Source organism: Cheilinus undulatus, linkage group 5 (assembly GCF_018320785.1).
Source record: "Cheilinus undulatus linkage group 5, ASM1832078v1, whole genome shotgun sequence".
In the NCBI taxonomy this organism is placed as follows: Eukaryota; Metazoa; Chordata; class Actinopteri; order Labriformes; family Labridae; genus Cheilinus; species Cheilinus undulatus.
In genome coordinates, this window is record NC_054869.1 from 4,921,731 (window position 1) to 4,940,409 (window position 18,679).

At 39.4% G+C, this 18,679-nt stretch overlaps 1 protein-coding gene across 2 annotated transcripts in view; it reads left to right on the forward strand.

Annotated features, from left to right (window-relative positions):
• Positions 1-18,679, forward strand: part of ssh1a (slingshot protein phosphatase 1a) — a 65,306-nt gene that overhangs the window by 33,794 nt on the left and 12,833 nt on the right. For both annotated transcript variants that reach the window (XM_041786676.1, XM_041786677.1), the window contains 9 exons: positions 9,022-9,086; positions 10,590-10,711; positions 13,976-14,044; positions 14,231-14,296; positions 14,547-14,741; positions 15,460-15,553; positions 17,713-17,841; positions 18,022-18,068; positions 18,179-18,325. In XM_041786676.1, coding sequence (XP_041642610.1) covers positions 9,022-9,086; positions 10,590-10,711; positions 13,976-14,044; positions 14,231-14,296; positions 14,547-14,741; positions 15,460-15,553; positions 17,713-17,841; positions 18,022-18,068; positions 18,179-18,325 — 934 coding nt within the window. The remainder of the gene's footprint in view (positions 1-9,021; positions 9,087-10,589; positions 10,712-13,975; positions 14,045-14,230; positions 14,297-14,546; positions 14,742-15,459; positions 15,554-17,712; positions 17,842-18,021; positions 18,069-18,178; positions 18,326-18,679) is intronic.

Consider the following 18,679-nt stretch of genomic DNA (forward strand, 5'->3'; position numbering starts at 1 on the left):
AGAAGACGAGTGTGATTCTTGCGCAGTGCTTACTGAAATTAGCCAGACCAAATTGCTGATAAGATTTCAAGAAAAGGGGCATTTGAGACAGTTTTATCAGTTCTATATATGCTGGGACTACTAATAATCTGCATATTCTTGTTTTTTCTTGGTTGAATTTTAAGGATTCTGGAGCCCCCCCCGTTAATGCCAGAAGGCACCTCAGGATGTCACAGCACCCCGGTTGAGAAAGGCTGCTGTAAATATTTTTTAAAAGGGGGTTCCATACCTTTATTTTGGTGTTTAATCGGGATCATGGATAGAGTAGAACTGAAGTCTCTAATTAGTGGACTGTGGTCTGGGTCTTGACCCAGTTGCTGTCCAATCATGTGAACCCTGACTGCTCCTCTCTCTGCCTGTAGCTACACGTTGGGCTACTTAACCAATCAGATCATTCAGTCAGATGAGGTTAGCGATGAGTATCAAATCCAGTACCGATATGGTACTGGTACCAACACATCCAATACCTACCAGATCGAATTCCACATACACTATATTGCCAAAAGTATGCGCTCACCTGCCTTGACTCGCATATGAATATAAGTGACGTCCCTTTCTTAATCCATAGGGTTTAATACGATGCCCACCTGTCCACCCTTTGCAGCTATATCAGCTTCAAATCATCTGGGAAGGCTTTCCACAAGGTTTAGGAGTGTGTTTATGGGAATTTTTGACCATCCTCCCAGGGGCATTTGTTCAGTCACACACTGATGTTGGACGAGAAGGCCTGGCTCTCAGTCTCCGCTCTAATTCATCCCAAAGGTGTTCTATCAGGTGGAGGTCAGGGCTCTGTGCAGGCCAGTCAAGTTGATCCACACCAGACTCTCTCATACTTGTCTTTATGGACCTTGCTTTGTGCACTGGGGCACAGTCATGTTGGAACAGGAAGGGGCCGTCCCCAAACTGTTCCCACAAAGTTGGGAGCATGGAATTGTCCAAAATCTCTTGGTGTGCTGAAGCATTCAGAGTTCCTTTCACTGGAACTAAGGGGCCAAGCCCAGCTCCTGAAAAACAAGCCCACACTTTAATCCCCCCTCCACCAAACTTTACTCTTGGCACAATGCAGTCAGACACTTCCCATTCTCCTGGCAACCACCAAACCCAGACTCGTCCATCAGATTGCCAGATGGAGAAGTGCGATTCGTCACTCCAGAGAACGTGTCTCCGCTGCTCTAGAGTCCAGTGGCGGCGTGCTTTACACCACTGCATCCCACACTTTGCATTGCACTTGGTGATGTATGGCTTGGATGCAGCTGCTCAGCCATGGAAACCCATTCCATGAAGCTCTCTATAAACTGTTCTTGAGCTAATGGCCACATGTAGTTTGGAGGTCTGTAGCCATTGACTTTGCAGAAAGTTGGCGACCTCTGTGCACTACGCGTCTCAGCATCCGCTGACCCCACTCTGTCATTTTACGTGGCCTACCACTTTGTAGCTGAGTTGCTGTCATTCCCAGTCACTTCCACTTTGTTATAATACCACTGACAGTTGACTGTGGAATTTTTAGAGTGAGGAAATTTCACCACTGGACTTGTTGCACAGGTGGCATCCTATCACAGTACCGCGTTGGAATTCACTGAGCTCCTGAGAGCGAGCCATTCTTTCACAAATGTTTGTAGAAACAGTCTGCATGCCTAGGTGCTTGATTTTATACACCTGTGGCCATGGAAGTGATTGGAACACCTGATTTCAATTATTTAGATGGGTGAGTGAATACTTTTGGTAATATAGTGTATCAATGCTTAGTTTTAATATCCATCCACCCCCAAATGAAAGGCAAGAAAATTGCTAAGGAATTTGTGGATTTATATGCTCAGTTAGAGTGGTTTCCTTTTCTTATCTCATGTTCTACTATCATCTTAAAAAGATATTTCTGTGACTCATTTGGGATACCCAGTTCTTAGCCGTCCACTGACTTTTACTTTTTTCCCTCTCAAATGTATCAATTCAGGCACCATTTAAGCCCCAGCAAAATATTGATTTAGCATCAGTATCAGATAAAACCCAAATCCATCCCTAGACAAGGCACTGCTGGTGAAGACAGCGTATGTTTGAGCAGCCTATTGCATCACAGAAAAACAGAGAAAGGGAGTTAGAGTAAAGTAGAGATGCTTAGTTGTGAAATAAAATATAACAATGAAACGAGACATTTTAATCAAGTTATGTTTGTAATTCCCACGGATGGACTAAACCAAAAAGGCCTCATATATTTCAACACAGTTTGGATAATTAAATGAACATACAGCAAACATTAATATCAAACATTAGTGGTTCCCAACCTTCTTCACTGGAGCACCCCTACTTGTATCTCAGAAAATCCACACAAATTTAAAAAAGGATATTTTGCTGTCCAAAATCAACATTAATTTTGATTGTTTTATAGACAAAACCAGAAATATAGGTCTACATATGTTCATCATACCAAAAGATGTTTTAATAAAACCATTTAAGTAAAGTCTTGCTATGATTTGGTAATCTATGCCAGTCTGTGCATGTCTGATTGTCTTGCATCATGATTTACCACAGCATTGTTCTGCACTCTGTTCAATTAGCCAGCTAACGATTAAATGCCCTGTCCCTTTGTAGTATTCTCTATAATGAATGCTCAGTTAACCTAATTCTAGATATTTTGATTAGAGCTGTGAGAAATAATGTAAGATTAAATTACAGAATTGATTAGTTAATTTTCTTAATGCATTTAACACATGCAAAGAATGAGCCTTCCAATATATCCCACAGTTCCAGACCAGAGGATAGCAGCCATCCGAACAAACAAAGAAGAAAGATAATTCTGATGAACATGATGACCTTCTGGAAGAGAAGTTTGTGTTCCAAAAAAAACAAAGGTCTAACACTCATCAAAATCAAAGTGATAAGCACACTCTGTTTCACCAAAGCAATGCCAGCATAAGTACCACCTTAACGAGAAGCATGCATCGGTGGGGGAAGAGAGTTCAAGTGAATCGCTGCACCAAACCGCCCCAACTGAGCAACACAGGATGCTCAGGAAGTCTGCGTGTGGCATGTTTAGGAGCACAACTGCCTGAAATCTGTAGACAATTTAATATCGTTGAGGACGAGAGGTTTCACTGAAGTTTTGTGATTAGCCACAGGGGACTCTAGCATCAATATTTGATTAATCCACAAAAACCTGTGACTAATTCATTAAAAATTTTGAATAATTTCACAGCCCTAATTGTGATTTTTTTTTTCAGGTCCATGATCCCTGTATAATGCTCTCGTCTAAACTGTAAAGCAGACGCTCGCCACACATAGGCTCTTTTGCTCCAGTTAACAGCTACTGCCATGCTGCCTTAAGTCTTTTAGATCCAAAGGAAATCAACATCAAACTGATGGCATTGATAGCATGTCATATGAACGTGGGGCATAGCTAACCTGACACGCCAGATGGGTTTGTTTCACACATCCATCTGGAAAACCTTCAATACACAGCGTTTGGGAAAGGGCAGAGCCTTTAAAAAATCTGAGAGTGATTGGATGAACCTTCTGTCTGTCACATCTTTACAGCCAATCAGAACGACGTAGCCGCTACTGAGGTGTGCGTGCGCAGCTACCGAGGAATAAACTTAAAATAAAACTGCATAACGCGAACCATGGCGACTGTAGACATGTCAGTACACAACTTTGTTGTTTTTGTAAAGAAAACAACTCACTGCTGCTCTTTGTTCTCCTTTTAATGAAGAAATGCCGTCAAGTTCTGATAAAACCGGCGCTTCCGATAGTATGAAGTTATACTTACATAGATCCAAACCTACAAGCGATCATTTTAAGCTCAGGAATGTGGACATAAACCTGCAAGCAGGATTGAAGGCTGGCTGTGTTAGCACTGCTAACATTAGCTAAATTCTGCAAACCAACTGTGCATCATGTACCTACTGCCACAGTGATCCTACTTTAAATAAAAAGTGCTCAGTTTGGACTGTTTCCTAAGTGTTTTCTGTAGTCTAAGCTAGTTGACTATGCATTTGTGGTTTGTGTTGAACTGGCTTTGAAATGATGCACCTAGAAGCATCATTAGCAGTATCATGATTATTCCATTTTTGTGGACCATTATCGTTTATGATCATTCCATTTCATAAGTCACCCTGCAGTTCTCACCCCTAGTTTATAACCAGTCATTATTTACCGTGTTTTAAAGTTTGTTGTAATGTCTTTTTTGGTTTGCCATTTCAAAGTTAAGCAGTCAATCAGATATCATGATCAGTGTTTACATGAATGATTGCCTTGCAAAACATAATATAGTATGTCAGAACTATTGTATTGCTTTATTATTGTTGTCATAGGCAACATATTGCATCATATCTTATTTGGGCTTACCTCATGCAGTCCTTGGAGTTTCCCACATGCCTCTACTGTAATAGGCGATTAAAGTCTATTTGATAAAAGGCTGTTCTTACTCTAAAATATCACCATAAAAAACACAATAATTTTTTAAGACATGAGTCAGACCCATCAGTGCTCTGGCATGCTGGGAAATCACCAACAGGCACTCGCTAAAGTGTTGCCAAGCCATTTGGCGAGTCAGGGTCCATTTTGGCAGCGTTGTGTTTCTCCCAGGCATTTTGTCAGGTAAACCACATATTTGCTGGTCCTGCTTTGTTCTCAAACACATTTCCCCAGTAACAGTGGCCTTCAGGAGAACAAAGACTGTGATGTTAGGTACAAAGTGTTTGATAAAGTTATTCCTGTACTTGTTTCCCACCAGCAGTGACTTGCTGAAGTATCACCACCCACAGTATTTAAATATTATGAGGTGTTATGAGGATATTTATTTATGGAAATTAATATGACACTACAGAGCTAAAAAATACAAAAGCACTCTAATCTGTGAGGCAGCACTTCTCTGAGCCTACTGAGCTGAGAAATAATAATTATTTTGATTAATGACCAGTAGTTTCTGATAGTCAGTGTCTAATTGTGGGGAAATTTGTTAAGCCCACCGATGTAGGTCGAACAGTAGCTTATCTCTAAGATGAAAGTGTGCAGCGTCAGTCAAGGCTATCAGCTGAACTTGTCTGAACCTCTCACCTCTACACAGACACATGATCCATAATGCTGTGTAGATAGATATATTTATGTTTCTGTGAATGACTCCTATCCTGCTGATGTTATAATTCAGAACAGATGCCAGCTTGGCTGACACACAGCTCTGAACTCACTTGACTTTCACAGTTCGCTCTCTTTGGATCCGTCAAAACTCACTTTAAAGGGTTTCACCTGATTTTAATGCAGCAGCTGTAACATAAAGAGTCCATGTGATTTACTGTTCAAATAGATTTTTGCTTTTTCAACATATGTTACTCACCCTGACCTTGTCTCTGAAGTGAAACTTACTTTATGGAAATAGGTCTTGGATTTTCCAAATCAATTTGACACTATTTTATTTTATATTCTATGTAAAAACTGTTGTATTTAGGATTGCACTGGTGCATTAATTTACCATCAGTATCATCTGATATCAGCCCTGTTGACAAACATCAGCTATCAGCAAATATTTGGGCATAAACAGATATCACAGAACTTCTAATTTAGCACAATTGATTCAGCGTGGTTAAACATGGGACCAAATGCAGGTACTGTTGAGCATTTCCAGGTGAATTGGCTCAACTTATCAGCTACTGGGGAAGGTAAATAAAAGCAACCTTACCTTACCTTACACAGTGATTTTTTTACAGTAAACAACATAGATTAAGCCCTTTTTTTTTTTTTTTGCTTGTTCCCTCTGATTTTATTTCCAAGGCTGAGTGGATCTTCATGTTCACTCGCTTCCTCCTCCCTGTGTCAGAGCTGCTGTCAAATGTCTGCAGTCGACTGTGTGCTCGGATGGTTTGACTTAGTATCAAGAGAGGGGGGTTCTTCAGTGCAAGTATCTGCTAAAGGTGTGTTTGTTGCAAGTCCAAGGTTGTTTGAGAAATTTGGCGTTGGACTGCAGAAATTGAGCACAAAACATTAAATTCCAGTGAGTCTGGCACTCATAATGCAAGAAAATGCCAGTGAATTTATGGGATTTCCCTTTTGCAAGGTCAATTACAGGACTGATTGCTTGAAAAATGAGGTTTAAAATGAGTAACAATTTGGATCATTTATGCAACATCTCTCTTATTAAAAAGCCTACAATTTGAATATGTTAAGCTTTGATTATTATGTAATACCTTGTTAAATAAAACTGCTTGTTAAAATAAAGTAGATGGTAAAAATGTTTGTGGCTGGTAGAGTTTTGAATCCTCCAGGCACAGTAACAGGAAGATAAAAAAGGGTAAATCCCAACCCTGCGACCTGCACTGCTCCTACAAGAATGTTTCCTGCATGGGTAGTGGAGCACTATGGCAGTAGGCATTAATTTGAGCAACAGCCCTGGCTAGAGGTGAATGTGCTATAGAGTTTTTAACAATCACTTGACCTCCAGAAAGGTACTGAGTAACAATACTAATGAGTAGTTTGACCAACTAATAATTATGGTGTTGACTGGTTTTAGTGCTTAATTTAGTCAGTAAAACTGGCTAATTGTGCACATGCCTCACTACCAAGATACCAGAATTTTAAACAGAGACAATGTTGTAACTATTTAGTTAATTTCATGTTCTTTTATTACCAGTGCTTACAAGATAACTCCTCTGCACTGTCTTAACCACACTAACAATTTGATAGAGTTGTAAATTGGTGAGTTAAAGTGAGGAATGATGAGTGGGAATGGAGCGGCAGGTCAAATTTGAAACCTTGGCTTTGTGCCTCAAGTCCAACAGCCTTTACACATGATGTCTGAACTAGGAGTGAACGATTTTGGAATTAATCTAATTGTGACTTTTTTTCCCAGCATTGTGATTGTGATACGAGTGCAGTTTAGACCGTGTGCAGAAGAAATTAAAAAACACAAATGACCCAGTTTGGGTACCTGGAACTTTATTTTTTGGTGCTGTGGCACATAGGTAGGTTATCAGTATAGTTAGATTTTTAGTTTTGCCATACTGAATGCTAAAAGGTGTTTTGTGACACTCCTTAATAAGTGTGTGTGAGCAGACTGTTTATCACTTTCCATTTTATGCAAACAGCTGTGATTAAAAACCAGTCAAGACGATGGTTTGTCTACCTGTTGTGACATATTTAACAAAGCCATCTCTCCATCTGCTGCTTCTCTGAATAGCTGTTGTTCGTCTCCACACCCAGTTTTATGATCCAGTTTCATTGACATGTCTTACATCAGACCTGGCACAGGCAGGTTTTATTGAACAAAGACGGCCTCTTTAATTGTGGTTTTGTGGTTGGGTAATTTTCTTATGTAAAGATGAAAAATTTGTTGTCTGTTTGTTTCTCTTCAATGAAAACATCAGCTGATTAGAAGAAAGGCTGAACAGGTTTTATGCTGTTGTCTCACTGGAGCTAGGGAGGAGGAGGGATTAAGCATTAAAGGAGCAGTGCAGACTCACATGCATTCCCTGAACAGACTTAAGCAATACAATTACTTAGGGCTGCCCAATAGGTCACTTTTTTAACATTTATTATTTCTGCAGAGAGTAATCATCTGTGAGTAAGATTAGTACAGACCTTTTTTATTTTTGATTTATCAGCTTGTTCAGTGGATGGTCATAGTGTTTTAGGACCTCCTACAGGGGGCAGTATAACCTGATAAAGCAGCACAAAAGTCATCATTCACGTGCTTCAACTTTAGTCAACTAAGCAGTACAGGGACCTCCTAGGATGTGTTGATTCATTCTCTACATCTGTTAATTTATGGGAATTAATTAGTGCTGAGCACTTAATTACCTCCGCCAAGGAGGTTATGTGATTGGCAGGGTTTGTTAGTTAGTTAGTTTGTTTGATAGTTTGTTAGCAACATAACTCAAAAAGTTAGGGACAGATTTTGATGACATTTTCAGGAAACATCAGGGCTAATGGAGGAGGTCTGCGTTCTCTGGGTGCTTTTCCAGTTGAATTTTAGATTAAATTGCAATATGTGCTTTTGCAATTTTCAAATCGCAAAAGATGCAATATTTCTCTAACCTAAAATATAAGATAAAATACCAGTTTAATTCAATTTTTATGCAGCAGAGATATGTTCCACCCATCATGCAAACATTTAAGTGTCATTTTTTTAGTGTAGTTTGCAAAAATCTTACTTCACATATTTTTAAAGTTTTTGTAAATCAAAATGAGAGTGACATGAAAAGGTCATTTCCGTTAATGCAATGTTTCATATTGAATTTTCAATATGAGTCAAAATAATTGCAGTAAGATATTTTTCAAAATTGTTCCACCCCAGTTTAATCTATTTAATGTTGTTCTTGTTAAAATATAAAATGATTTACTGCTTGTGTTGGTTGAAAATACACAGGACAGTGATCATCAATTGGTGGCCTGCAAAACTTCCCATCCGGCCCTCCACTTGATTGATAGAGGAGGACTGTGGTTGGCGTGGTATAAGTGTACTTAACAGTCTTATCTTGATTAAGGCTGTGAATTTTAACAACAATTTTCCATGCAAGTCTCTTTGAAGGTTTTGAGAATGTTATGAAGGCTGCTTCAGGTGGATAAACATGACTGGCCTGCAGCAGCAGCAGACGAGTTGACTGAGCTGTTCTCACACTGACAGTTTAAGCATATCAGTTAGACTTGAGTTACAGTACTAATTTTCTTGCTGGCACTTCAACACTACAAACACCAGACTGTTAACCACTGGTGGTCAGACTGGTCACTACAAGCATTAATTCCTGTTTACCAGTCACGTACTTCAATGACATTGCGCTGATCAGCTCCTAATCAGTAGGCACATCTTTACCTTTAATTCAACAAGCACATTTTGTTCCCAGCATGCACTATGTTTTCATCAATGATAATCAGTGTCACTGCAGTAAAATAGGCTGTATTGTCTTTGTTTCTCCCCTTCCAGTCAAAATGTGTCAGTATGGATGTTGAGTGTGATTTATCACCACTGACATCATCTCTCTTTATGATCGTCTTCCACAGGCGACTTACCTCAACACCTGCAGGTGATGATCAACATTCTTCGCTCGGAGGACAGAATCAAACTGGTGAGAGACAACGCAAGTATGCACGCATCAAAACAAAAGCATGCACACACATCCAGGCGAGGGAGTGACTAACAAGCTGGCATAGCAAACCCTCCAGAATGCATTTTATTGTGTACTTAAGAAGCTTATTTGTTCACTGTAATTACTGGCTCATGAGAGCAGGTTTGAACGCACTCAGGAGAGCATTACCAAATGTTTCCATGGAGAGTTACTGAGTTATTTCATTTCATGTTTACCAGCTCCGTATTCTCACACATCCTGAAGACCTGCTTATCCCATTACATCAGGGGTGTCAAACTCAATCACAGCAGGGGCCGGATTCTGGATTCAGGTCTAACCTGAGGGCCTAACAGGGTCACCTTATTAACCATAAACCATCAACCTCATTTCATCAGTATTAAAATATAAAAAAATCTTAGAACTAATGAAAAATGATTTTGACATTTAAAAAGTAAAAATGTTTAGTTTAAAGGCGCACAATCTAAAAAGTAAATTTATTAGTTCAAAAAGGTCGAAACATGAAATTGAAATGGAAAAATAATGTCTTTTAAGGCAAATATTTTAGAAAGAAAGTCAAAATCATGGGTTAAAAGGTCAAAATATGATTCAAAATTTTAAATTGTGAGTCTAAAAGGTCAAACTATGTGATTATGAAGTCAAAGTTTGGAGTTGAAAGTATGAGATAAAATAAGAAATAATTGATTTTAAAAGGTCAAAATATCACTTAAAAACTAGAATTATGAATTTTAAAGCTCTAAATATTACATGAGAAGTCAAAATTATGAGTTTAAATGCTCCAAGTATGAAATAAAAAGTCAGAACCCTAAGTTTGAGTCCTAATTGTGAGATGCAAAATTGAAAATATGAAATTAAAACACAAAATAATTTCTTTTCCCACATTCCTGACTTATCTCAATATTTTTACTCCTTACTTTTTCAGATTTTGTGACTTAACAAGGATATCTTAAATCATCAAGGATAAGTTCAAATTTTTGTACTTGAAGAAATCTGCAGACCTCAGACTGATTGGCCAGTTATAACAGAAATATGAGATCATCTTGCAGCCCAGATTTAACTGTTCCCTGGGCCAGATTTGGCCCCCAGGCCTCGAGTTTGACTCCCCTGCATTACATCAGATTTTTGTGCCTTTTTTCTGTGAGCATCCAGCTGTGACACTTGTGTTGGACACTGGTTCTAGCAGCAGGGTCAGTGCTGCGACCTTAGCAGACCTGTTAGGCGTTTCTGCTGGGTACAGTGAGAGTTCTGCTCTTTTTAAACGGGGCATAATAATCTGTCTGACACAACAGATTAATGTGAATTAACTTTGGGTCAAAACAAGCTTAAAGCGTGATACTGACTTACTGTTGCTCTCACGCCTGTTTTGCCAAGTTTGCGGCCTAATGGTTTTTCTCTGGTCTACTATAAAAAGTCAACAAGATTTCTTTCTATAAATCTAAAAGTTCTTCCGTGTAATTTGAATGAAAATGTTTGTTTTGTGTCCAGGCGGTACGGCTGGAGAGTGCGTGGTCAGATCGAGTGCGGTACATGGTGGTGGTGTACACCAGTGGGCGACAAGACACTGAGGAGAACATCTTACTGGGAATCGACTTTACCAGCAAAGACTGGTAAGAGCTGGCCTTCTTTTCAGTGTTTTGAGAATTATAATCATTGTTTAGCAAAAAGACAACTATGAGAGCATTCATCATACCAGAATTTTAACTTTGATATAAAACTTGTAAATATAACGATGTTTTAACCTGTTTTGCTACTATAGCAACAACAAACTACAGGTTGGCACCAGATACTGGGCAAGTTCTTGTTTTAATGACCAAAAATAAAAGGCAAGCTTAATTGCACAACTACACTATATGGACAAAAGTATTTGCATTTGTACACATGTTAATTATTGAATTCAGGTATTTTAGGGTTTATAAAATCAAGCACCTAGCCATGCAGCCTCCATTTACAAACATTTGTGATCCTAAACGGGTCTTTCTGAAGAGCTCAGTGACTTCAGGTGTGGTACTGTGATGGATACTACATTTGCAATAAGACTTTTTGGGAAATTTCATCCCTGCTGGATATTCCACAGTCAACTGTGAATGATGTTTTTGGAAATTGGAAGCATTTAGGAACCACAGCAACTCAGATACCCAATGGAAGAACATGTGAAATCACAGAGCCAGGTCAACGACGGCCAAGGCCCATTGTGCGTTAAAGTCTCCACTGCTCTGCTGATTCAATGGCTGAAGAGTTTTGACCTTTCACTGGCATTAGTTTAAGCACAAACACTGTGTGGCTGGAGCCTTATGAATGGGTTTCCATGGCCCAGCAGCATGCAAGCCTCGCATCACCAAGTCCAATGCCAGACATCAGATAGAGTGGTGTTAGGCACACCAACAGGAGAATGTCATCTGCCTGACTGCACTGTTCCAACCATGAAGTTTGGTGGAGGTGGGATAATGGTATGGGGCTTTTTTTCAGGGTCTGGGCTAGGCCCCTCATATCCAGTGAAGGCCAATCTTAATGCTTCAGCACATTAAGACATGGACAATACTATGCTTCCAACTTTGTGGCAGCAGTTTGGGAATGGCCCTTTTCTGTTCCAACATGACAGTGCCCCAGAGCATGAAGAAAGGACGAGAAAGACGTGGTTTGATGAGTTTAGTGTGGGAGAACTTGACTGGCCTGCACAGAGCCCTGACCTCCACCTCATCAAGCACTTTTTGGATGAACTGGAGCTGAGATTACAAGCCAGGCCTTCTGGTCCAACATCAGTGTTTGACCTTGTAAATGCTCTACAGAATGAATGGGAATAAATTCCCACAGAAACACTCAAAATCTCGTGGAAAGCCTTCCAAGAAGAGTGGAGGCTGTTACAGCTGCAAAAGGAGGACCAACTCCATATTAAAGTACATGGATTTGAACAGGCGGCTAAATACAGTGTATATTTGATGCTGAAACCTTGCCAGTATATGTGTGCACAGTCTGGTTGTAGGAGACATGAATTTAACTTTTCATCTTTATGAGGCAATAAAGGAGTAAAAAGCATCAGTATTTGCTGACCTGTGAATTTCAATGGAACATCGCTGTTCTCTCTTTCAACCACAAAGATATATCTTGGTTAAAGATAAAACCAAAGATCTGCTGTCGAAGTGTCGGTGCCTCCTTGATGCTGTTGTTTTTAGAACTAAGGGCCTTTTCACACCTGTAGTTCAGTTGAAATGGTCAGAATAAAGTACCGATTTGTTACTTCGTTGCATAATTGCTTCATGTTCAGTGAGGCATTTACAAGCGAACAAAGACTTTTGATGTGCGGGACAAAATTTTATCTAATGGTTGGGATTTACTCCTTTTTAGATATGCAAAGTATAAATGTATGCAGCGTCTACTTGGTATAAATAAATATTAAATGAATATTGAGAGAAGCTGAGAATATCGCGATTTTTAAATGCAAGCTGAAAACTCATTTATTCATTCTGGCTTTTATGTAGTGCTTTATTATTTTTATGACTATACATGCTATCACAAACATTGTTTTATTTTATTCTGTTTCTTATGTTAGAACATTTTAAATCTTAATTTAGGTTTTAGGCTTTTATGTAACTCTAGTTATGATCATCTATATTTTTATGTCCAGTTTTATGAGCTTTGAATTATTTGGAATGTTATATCTTTTATCAGTGTTTTCTTATCATTGTCATTATTGTTTTTATGCCAATTTTAATGTTTCTTATTTTATAAATTCTTCCCTTTACTGCTTTGTCTTTTAATCTGTCTCTTTTTAATCATTCATTAGTCAATCACTTTTGTACAATCCTGTACAGCACTTTGAGCTGCAATTGAATTTGTTTAAAAGGCGCTATATAAAAAAAGTTTGATTGATTGATTGAAATAGATAATTCTGAGTCATAAATAAATTTTAGAAAATAAAAAAGAGAAATAAATAATGTGAGGGGGGCAAACTTTGTTAATTACGGCATATAAAAACAATCAACGTGATAACATTACCAAATTACATAGTTAGCACTTATTAAATGATCCAGGGTGGCTGGGCTCTCCCTTAGAGATAGGGTGAGAAGCTTGGCCATCCGGGAGGGACTCAGAGTAGAGCTGCTGCTCCTCCACATTGAGAGGAGCCAGATGAGGTGGCTCAGGCATCATGGATGCCTCCTGGTGAGGTGTTTTGGGCATTTCCCACTGGAAGGAAGCCCCGGGGAAGACCCAGGACACGCTGGAGAGACTATGTTGCTGGGCTGGCCTGGGAACGTCTCGGGATCCCCCGGGAAGAGCTGGATGAAGTGGCAGGGGAGAGGGAAGTCTGGGTCTCCCTGCTTAGGCTGCTGCCCCTGCGACCTGATCTCGGATAAGCGGCAGAAGATGGATGGATGGATGGATGGATGGATGGATAAATGATCCAAGAACAACCAGTTCATTCACTTTTCTCCAAAAAGTAAAAACAAAAAAAAAAAACAAATCCAGGTAAAGTTTATGTGTTAAAAATGGAGGATTCACATTACCTTTGTAATATTTGTCATTCCGACAGCATACTGATGAAAAATGACACCTGACACCTGTTAAGTACTTTTGGCATTTCAGTAGATACAAAAAACAAATAGGAAACAAAGATACATGGGCAATGCTTTGATAAAAAAGACTTTGCCAGTGCATTTGAGCAATGTTGACAGTATGTAGGAGTTTTCCTGCCACTTTTTTGCCATCAAAAACAAGAAATTACTCATTTTCGGGTGCTAAGGACTGTATTTTTGTTGCTATGGTTCTGAAACCGCTCTCAGTCTTGTCTGATTTTACTTGAATCTCACCAAAGTTTAATGTTCTGATACTGCAACAGCATCACTAGGCACTGAATTCTTATTCTTCTGTTTCAGCAAAAGCTGTTCGATCGGCATGGTACTACCTCTGTGGAGTGACACAAAGATCCATCTGGATGGAGACGGGTGAGTCCTCTCTGTCAGTGTGACCCTCGCTCTCCAGACACACCGCACAGCTGCAGCATTTAGCGTTGTGATTTGTCTCTATCTTTACCCACACTGCATCAGCCCCCGACACTTTAACTTTGAACATGATCGACTCACGCTTCATGGGAATCGGCCTGAGACCATCTGTTTTTGTTTGCTCCTCAGGGGCTTTACTGTGAACACGGCGGGTCGGACTCATGTCTTCAAACCCGTGTCGGTGCAGGCGATGTGGTGAGTAACATCCAACCTCCGGAGCCACAGTGGCTCCCTACAAAAAATAGCTTCATGACACAGCACAATAAATCTCCTGATAGACACATGTGCTGCTCTGCTGCTGCAGTGAGGCAGTGCTGACTCACTCTGCCCCCTGCTGACAGAAACACACATGTGCAGACCAGTCTACAGATCCTATAAGTCAGTAAACTGTTACGTGACTGTTTTACTAAAATATCCTTTATTTATCCAAACAACCACGCTGTAGGTCAGCCCTGCAGGTGCTGCACAAGGTGTGTGAGGTGTCCCGCAGGTATAACTACTTCCCTGGAGGGATGGCTCTCACCTGGATGGGTTACTACGAGAGCTGCATCGCCTCAGACCAGAGCTGCATCAACGAGTGGAACGCCATGAAGGATTTGGAGACCACCCGGCCAGACTCGCCCACCATGTTTGTCGACAAGTCAGTAAACTCAGAAACCAAATAAAAGCGTATTCTTCATTTAAAGCAGTGGATCCCAAACTAGTTTTCTCGGCTCCCCTTTGGCAGATGAAAATATTTTCAGGCCCCCTTACCACTCACCCTACAAATCAACATGTAAAAATATGCAAACGTATGACAAACAAACTGTCAGTCTGGATTTTTGTCAACAAATTTCTTATTTTGTGTTTTGTAGAAACAAAAACAACCATCACCGTAACCATTTTCTAAAAAAAAAAATCTGTCTCCATGAAGACAAACAACTCCCTGAAAATATAAATTTAATGGACATCTTTGAGATTTATACTTCCAGTGGTGCAGATCCTCTCCAGTGTTTGATGCTGATGTGAACCTGCCACTCTCAGCTCTCACACAGGTAGAATGTTGCAAAAAGGAAGAGTGTGAGCAAGGCTCTCGTGCTCAGCAGTACGAACTCCTTTTCCACTCCAGTCTTAATGCAGACTGTCATTGAATCTGAGTGACTTCAATAAACTGCTCCTCGTGTAACGCTAAATTCATCAGCTGGTGTTGCTTAGCCTTGCCTTCCCCACCCCTCTGGGGAAGCCCTCGGCCCACTTAGGGAAGCACTGATTTAAACCTCTAAACAATCACTGTGTTAGATGTTGTTGAAATTGTCTGACTTTTCATGATCAGCTGTCATGTAAGTGCTGAGATTCTGATGAGACTTCCTCCTCTGCAGGCCTTCAGAGAGAGAGAGGACAGAGTGCCTTATCAAAGCCAAACTCAGAAGCATCATGACGTGCCAGGACCTCGAGAACGTCACCTGCAAACAGGTAAATATAAAACAAAACGCACAACATAGAAAGGTGGGAATATGGCACCTGCTAGCAGACAAATGCAGGTATTTTTGAGCAGTGTTGGGTGAATTTGCTCAACCTACCAGCTACTGGGGCAGGTAAATAAAGAGAACATAACAGTGACTTCATCGTGCCAGTATTTTCTTTCACAGCTGAAACAATGCCATTTATTACGCAGCCTATGATGTGAATGTTATAAGCCTCAGCTACTATACTAAACCTCATTGCATCATGTTGCTTGTTATAAAAAAGGGCTTTCCAACCCTGTAACACACATGCATACCCCTGCTGTGGGTTTGATTTTTCAGTGATGGAGTTCTCTGAGTTTATTGTTATTTTATTGAAAGTTATTTGCATATTTATTCTTAAAATGTAAAACAAACAAACAAACAAACAAAAAAAACTTGATTTTTGTGAAGTTTTGCAAACTTAAATTTTGTACCTTTTTGTTCCTAAATACCAAAACCTTTTAAGCCTTTTATTACCCAACTAAACTCTACCTTGTACTATCTTATTTTATTTTTTTGACATTTTTGCAGAGATACAGAAACTTTATTGAATAAAACTGTACTTGAGGGACAAAATCATGCTTAAAGGCGATCAGCAAACAAAACAAACTATCTGGACATCTCCACAGCCTGCCCAGAAAATTCAGTCCTTGTCCAGTGAACCGAGAAATCTCATATACCTTTAATTTTTTGACTGTTTACTGTGCAAAAAGTGGTATTGATTAGAAAAGTCTTTAATTTGATTTTTTTAAAGTCTGTAGGAACCCTGTTTTTTGTATTTTTTAGGAATGCACAGTATTATCAGTACAGTATCGTATCGGCAGATATGAACGTTACTGCCAGTATTTGCTACCGATAATCTGGTTGTAAAAATCTGCCGATATCAGCTGTAAATATTGGCTGTATGAACAGATAAGTTATTGAAATTTCAGGCTGGACCAAAAGACCTACTTCAGCTGAAGTCTTTTTTCATTCAGAAATTTGTTTATTTACTTATCCTCAAGTTTTTTCTATTGTGTGTTAAGTGCTGAAGTTTTAGGTCTGATCTACATTTAAATATTGGTATTCATACAGGTATTTGCAAAAAATATTTTGTAAATTTTGGCATACCAGTATCGACAAAAATCCTGATCATGCATCCCTGCTGTTTCAGTTTCACCTCATCACAATGCTTCCTTTGTTGCTGATTAATGTCTGATAACAAAGTTATAAGCCAAGGGCTGTCCAAACTATGGCCTAGGGGGCCAAATGCAGCCCACGGCCCACAGCAAATTCCAGAGATAAAATGAAATGTGGCCCACATTAAAACATGAAGCTTGTGCTTAACTGTATTGTACTTCTTGTTTTCAGCACAAGGTAGTGCTGCCATGTCAAATCTGTAAACAAACATTTTGACAAGAAGTCATCTTAATTAGTCCTGATGGATTATCTCAGCAAATAGCAGCACCAATAACTTTTCAGGGGTAGAGCCAGTGGTAGCCAGGGCCAGACGAGCCCCCTGAAATCCTGAAAATGACTATTATTTGCCCTGTCAGCCATTAACTAGACATTTAGGTATACTCAATTGCTAAGCATGTATTAACTTACATTGGATTAGTCTTACTAACTTACTAACTAAAATCCTCATGGCAAGGGATATGAAAGTGGCCCCAAAATCCTAATATATTTCTGTATGTGGCCCTATGTGGAAAAAGAGTGGACACCCCTGTTATAAGCCATTGGTCTGTTCAGAGATAATCAAGCAGGAGAGGCAGCACTGTTACAAACACTGAAAATGCTATTCACTGATTGGTCAAATAAGACATAAACATTATATCAAAAATAAATTACTAAAATTAAAAATAAATACAAAATAACCCATAAAACTGGCATGGAAACACCTCATAGATAAAATAACTGAATTAAAAAAACAAAAACATTTTTAGTTGTACATTTTTACGTAAATTGGTATTTGTATTGGCTGAAGAAAAAGTGGGTTTGAACGAGTAAAAGTAAGAAGTCATGGATGTCTGCCTGATGGATTACAGCTGTTGATTTTTCTCTGAAGTATTCCAACCATTCTTTTTAGACTAACTGTTCTGAGTGATTGACTAGAATCCATGTTTACTTTGTGATTTTCTCTGTCAGATCCGCACAGAGTTAGAACAACACATGAGCTGTAACCTGAAGGAGTACAAAGAGTTCATCGACAACGAGATGCTGCTGATCCTCGGGCAGATGGACAAAGCCACGCTCATCTTTGACCACGTCTACCTGGTGAGACGACCGACACCTCCTCTAACCTTCACCGAAAGTTCTGTTACATCAGTCATTTCCTGAGAATAAGTACCAGATTAAAGGTTTTTCTTTAGTCTTTAAATGATTGTTTTCAGAGGAAGAACAAAACCACAAAGATGTGACGGAGTCTAAACAGTGTTTTACTTCATTTGTTTGTAGGGATCAGAGTGGAATGCGTCTAATTTGGAGGAGCTGCAGGAGACGGGGTGATTTATTTTATATTATGGAGGAACGAAGATAACCAGACATAGAACAACATTTTCATTCTGATTTAAGAAAAAAAGAATGTTGTTGACAGGCTATCTCTCCTCCCCAGGGTGGGCTACATCCTCAACGTTACCCGGGAGATCGACAACTTCTTTCCAGGAACGTTCAGTTATCACAACATACGTGTGTACGACGATGACGCCACCGACCTCCTGGCCCACTGGAACGACACGTACAACTTCATTGTTAAAGCAAAGTGAGTCCTGACATGTTGCTCTTGTACAACCTCAAAGTCAAAAAAGTAGGAACGCTGTGAAAATTGTAACTACAATACAACGTGATGATTTTTAAACCTAAAAAACCTCATAATTGACTAAAATAGCACGAAGACAACATATCAAATGTTTAAACTGGGAAAATTATATCACTATTTAGATACACATGATCCTAAAAAGCTGGGAAATCTGTGCTATTTTCAACTGAATATGGGGTTTTAATTGTTTGGAGAGGTCTTTAAGGTCTTTAAAGCCGCAGCACTTTTCTTGTCATATTCTTTAATTTTATTTCTCTGATTTGAATTAGTCAAGAACAGTGTTCATTCTCATTTGTC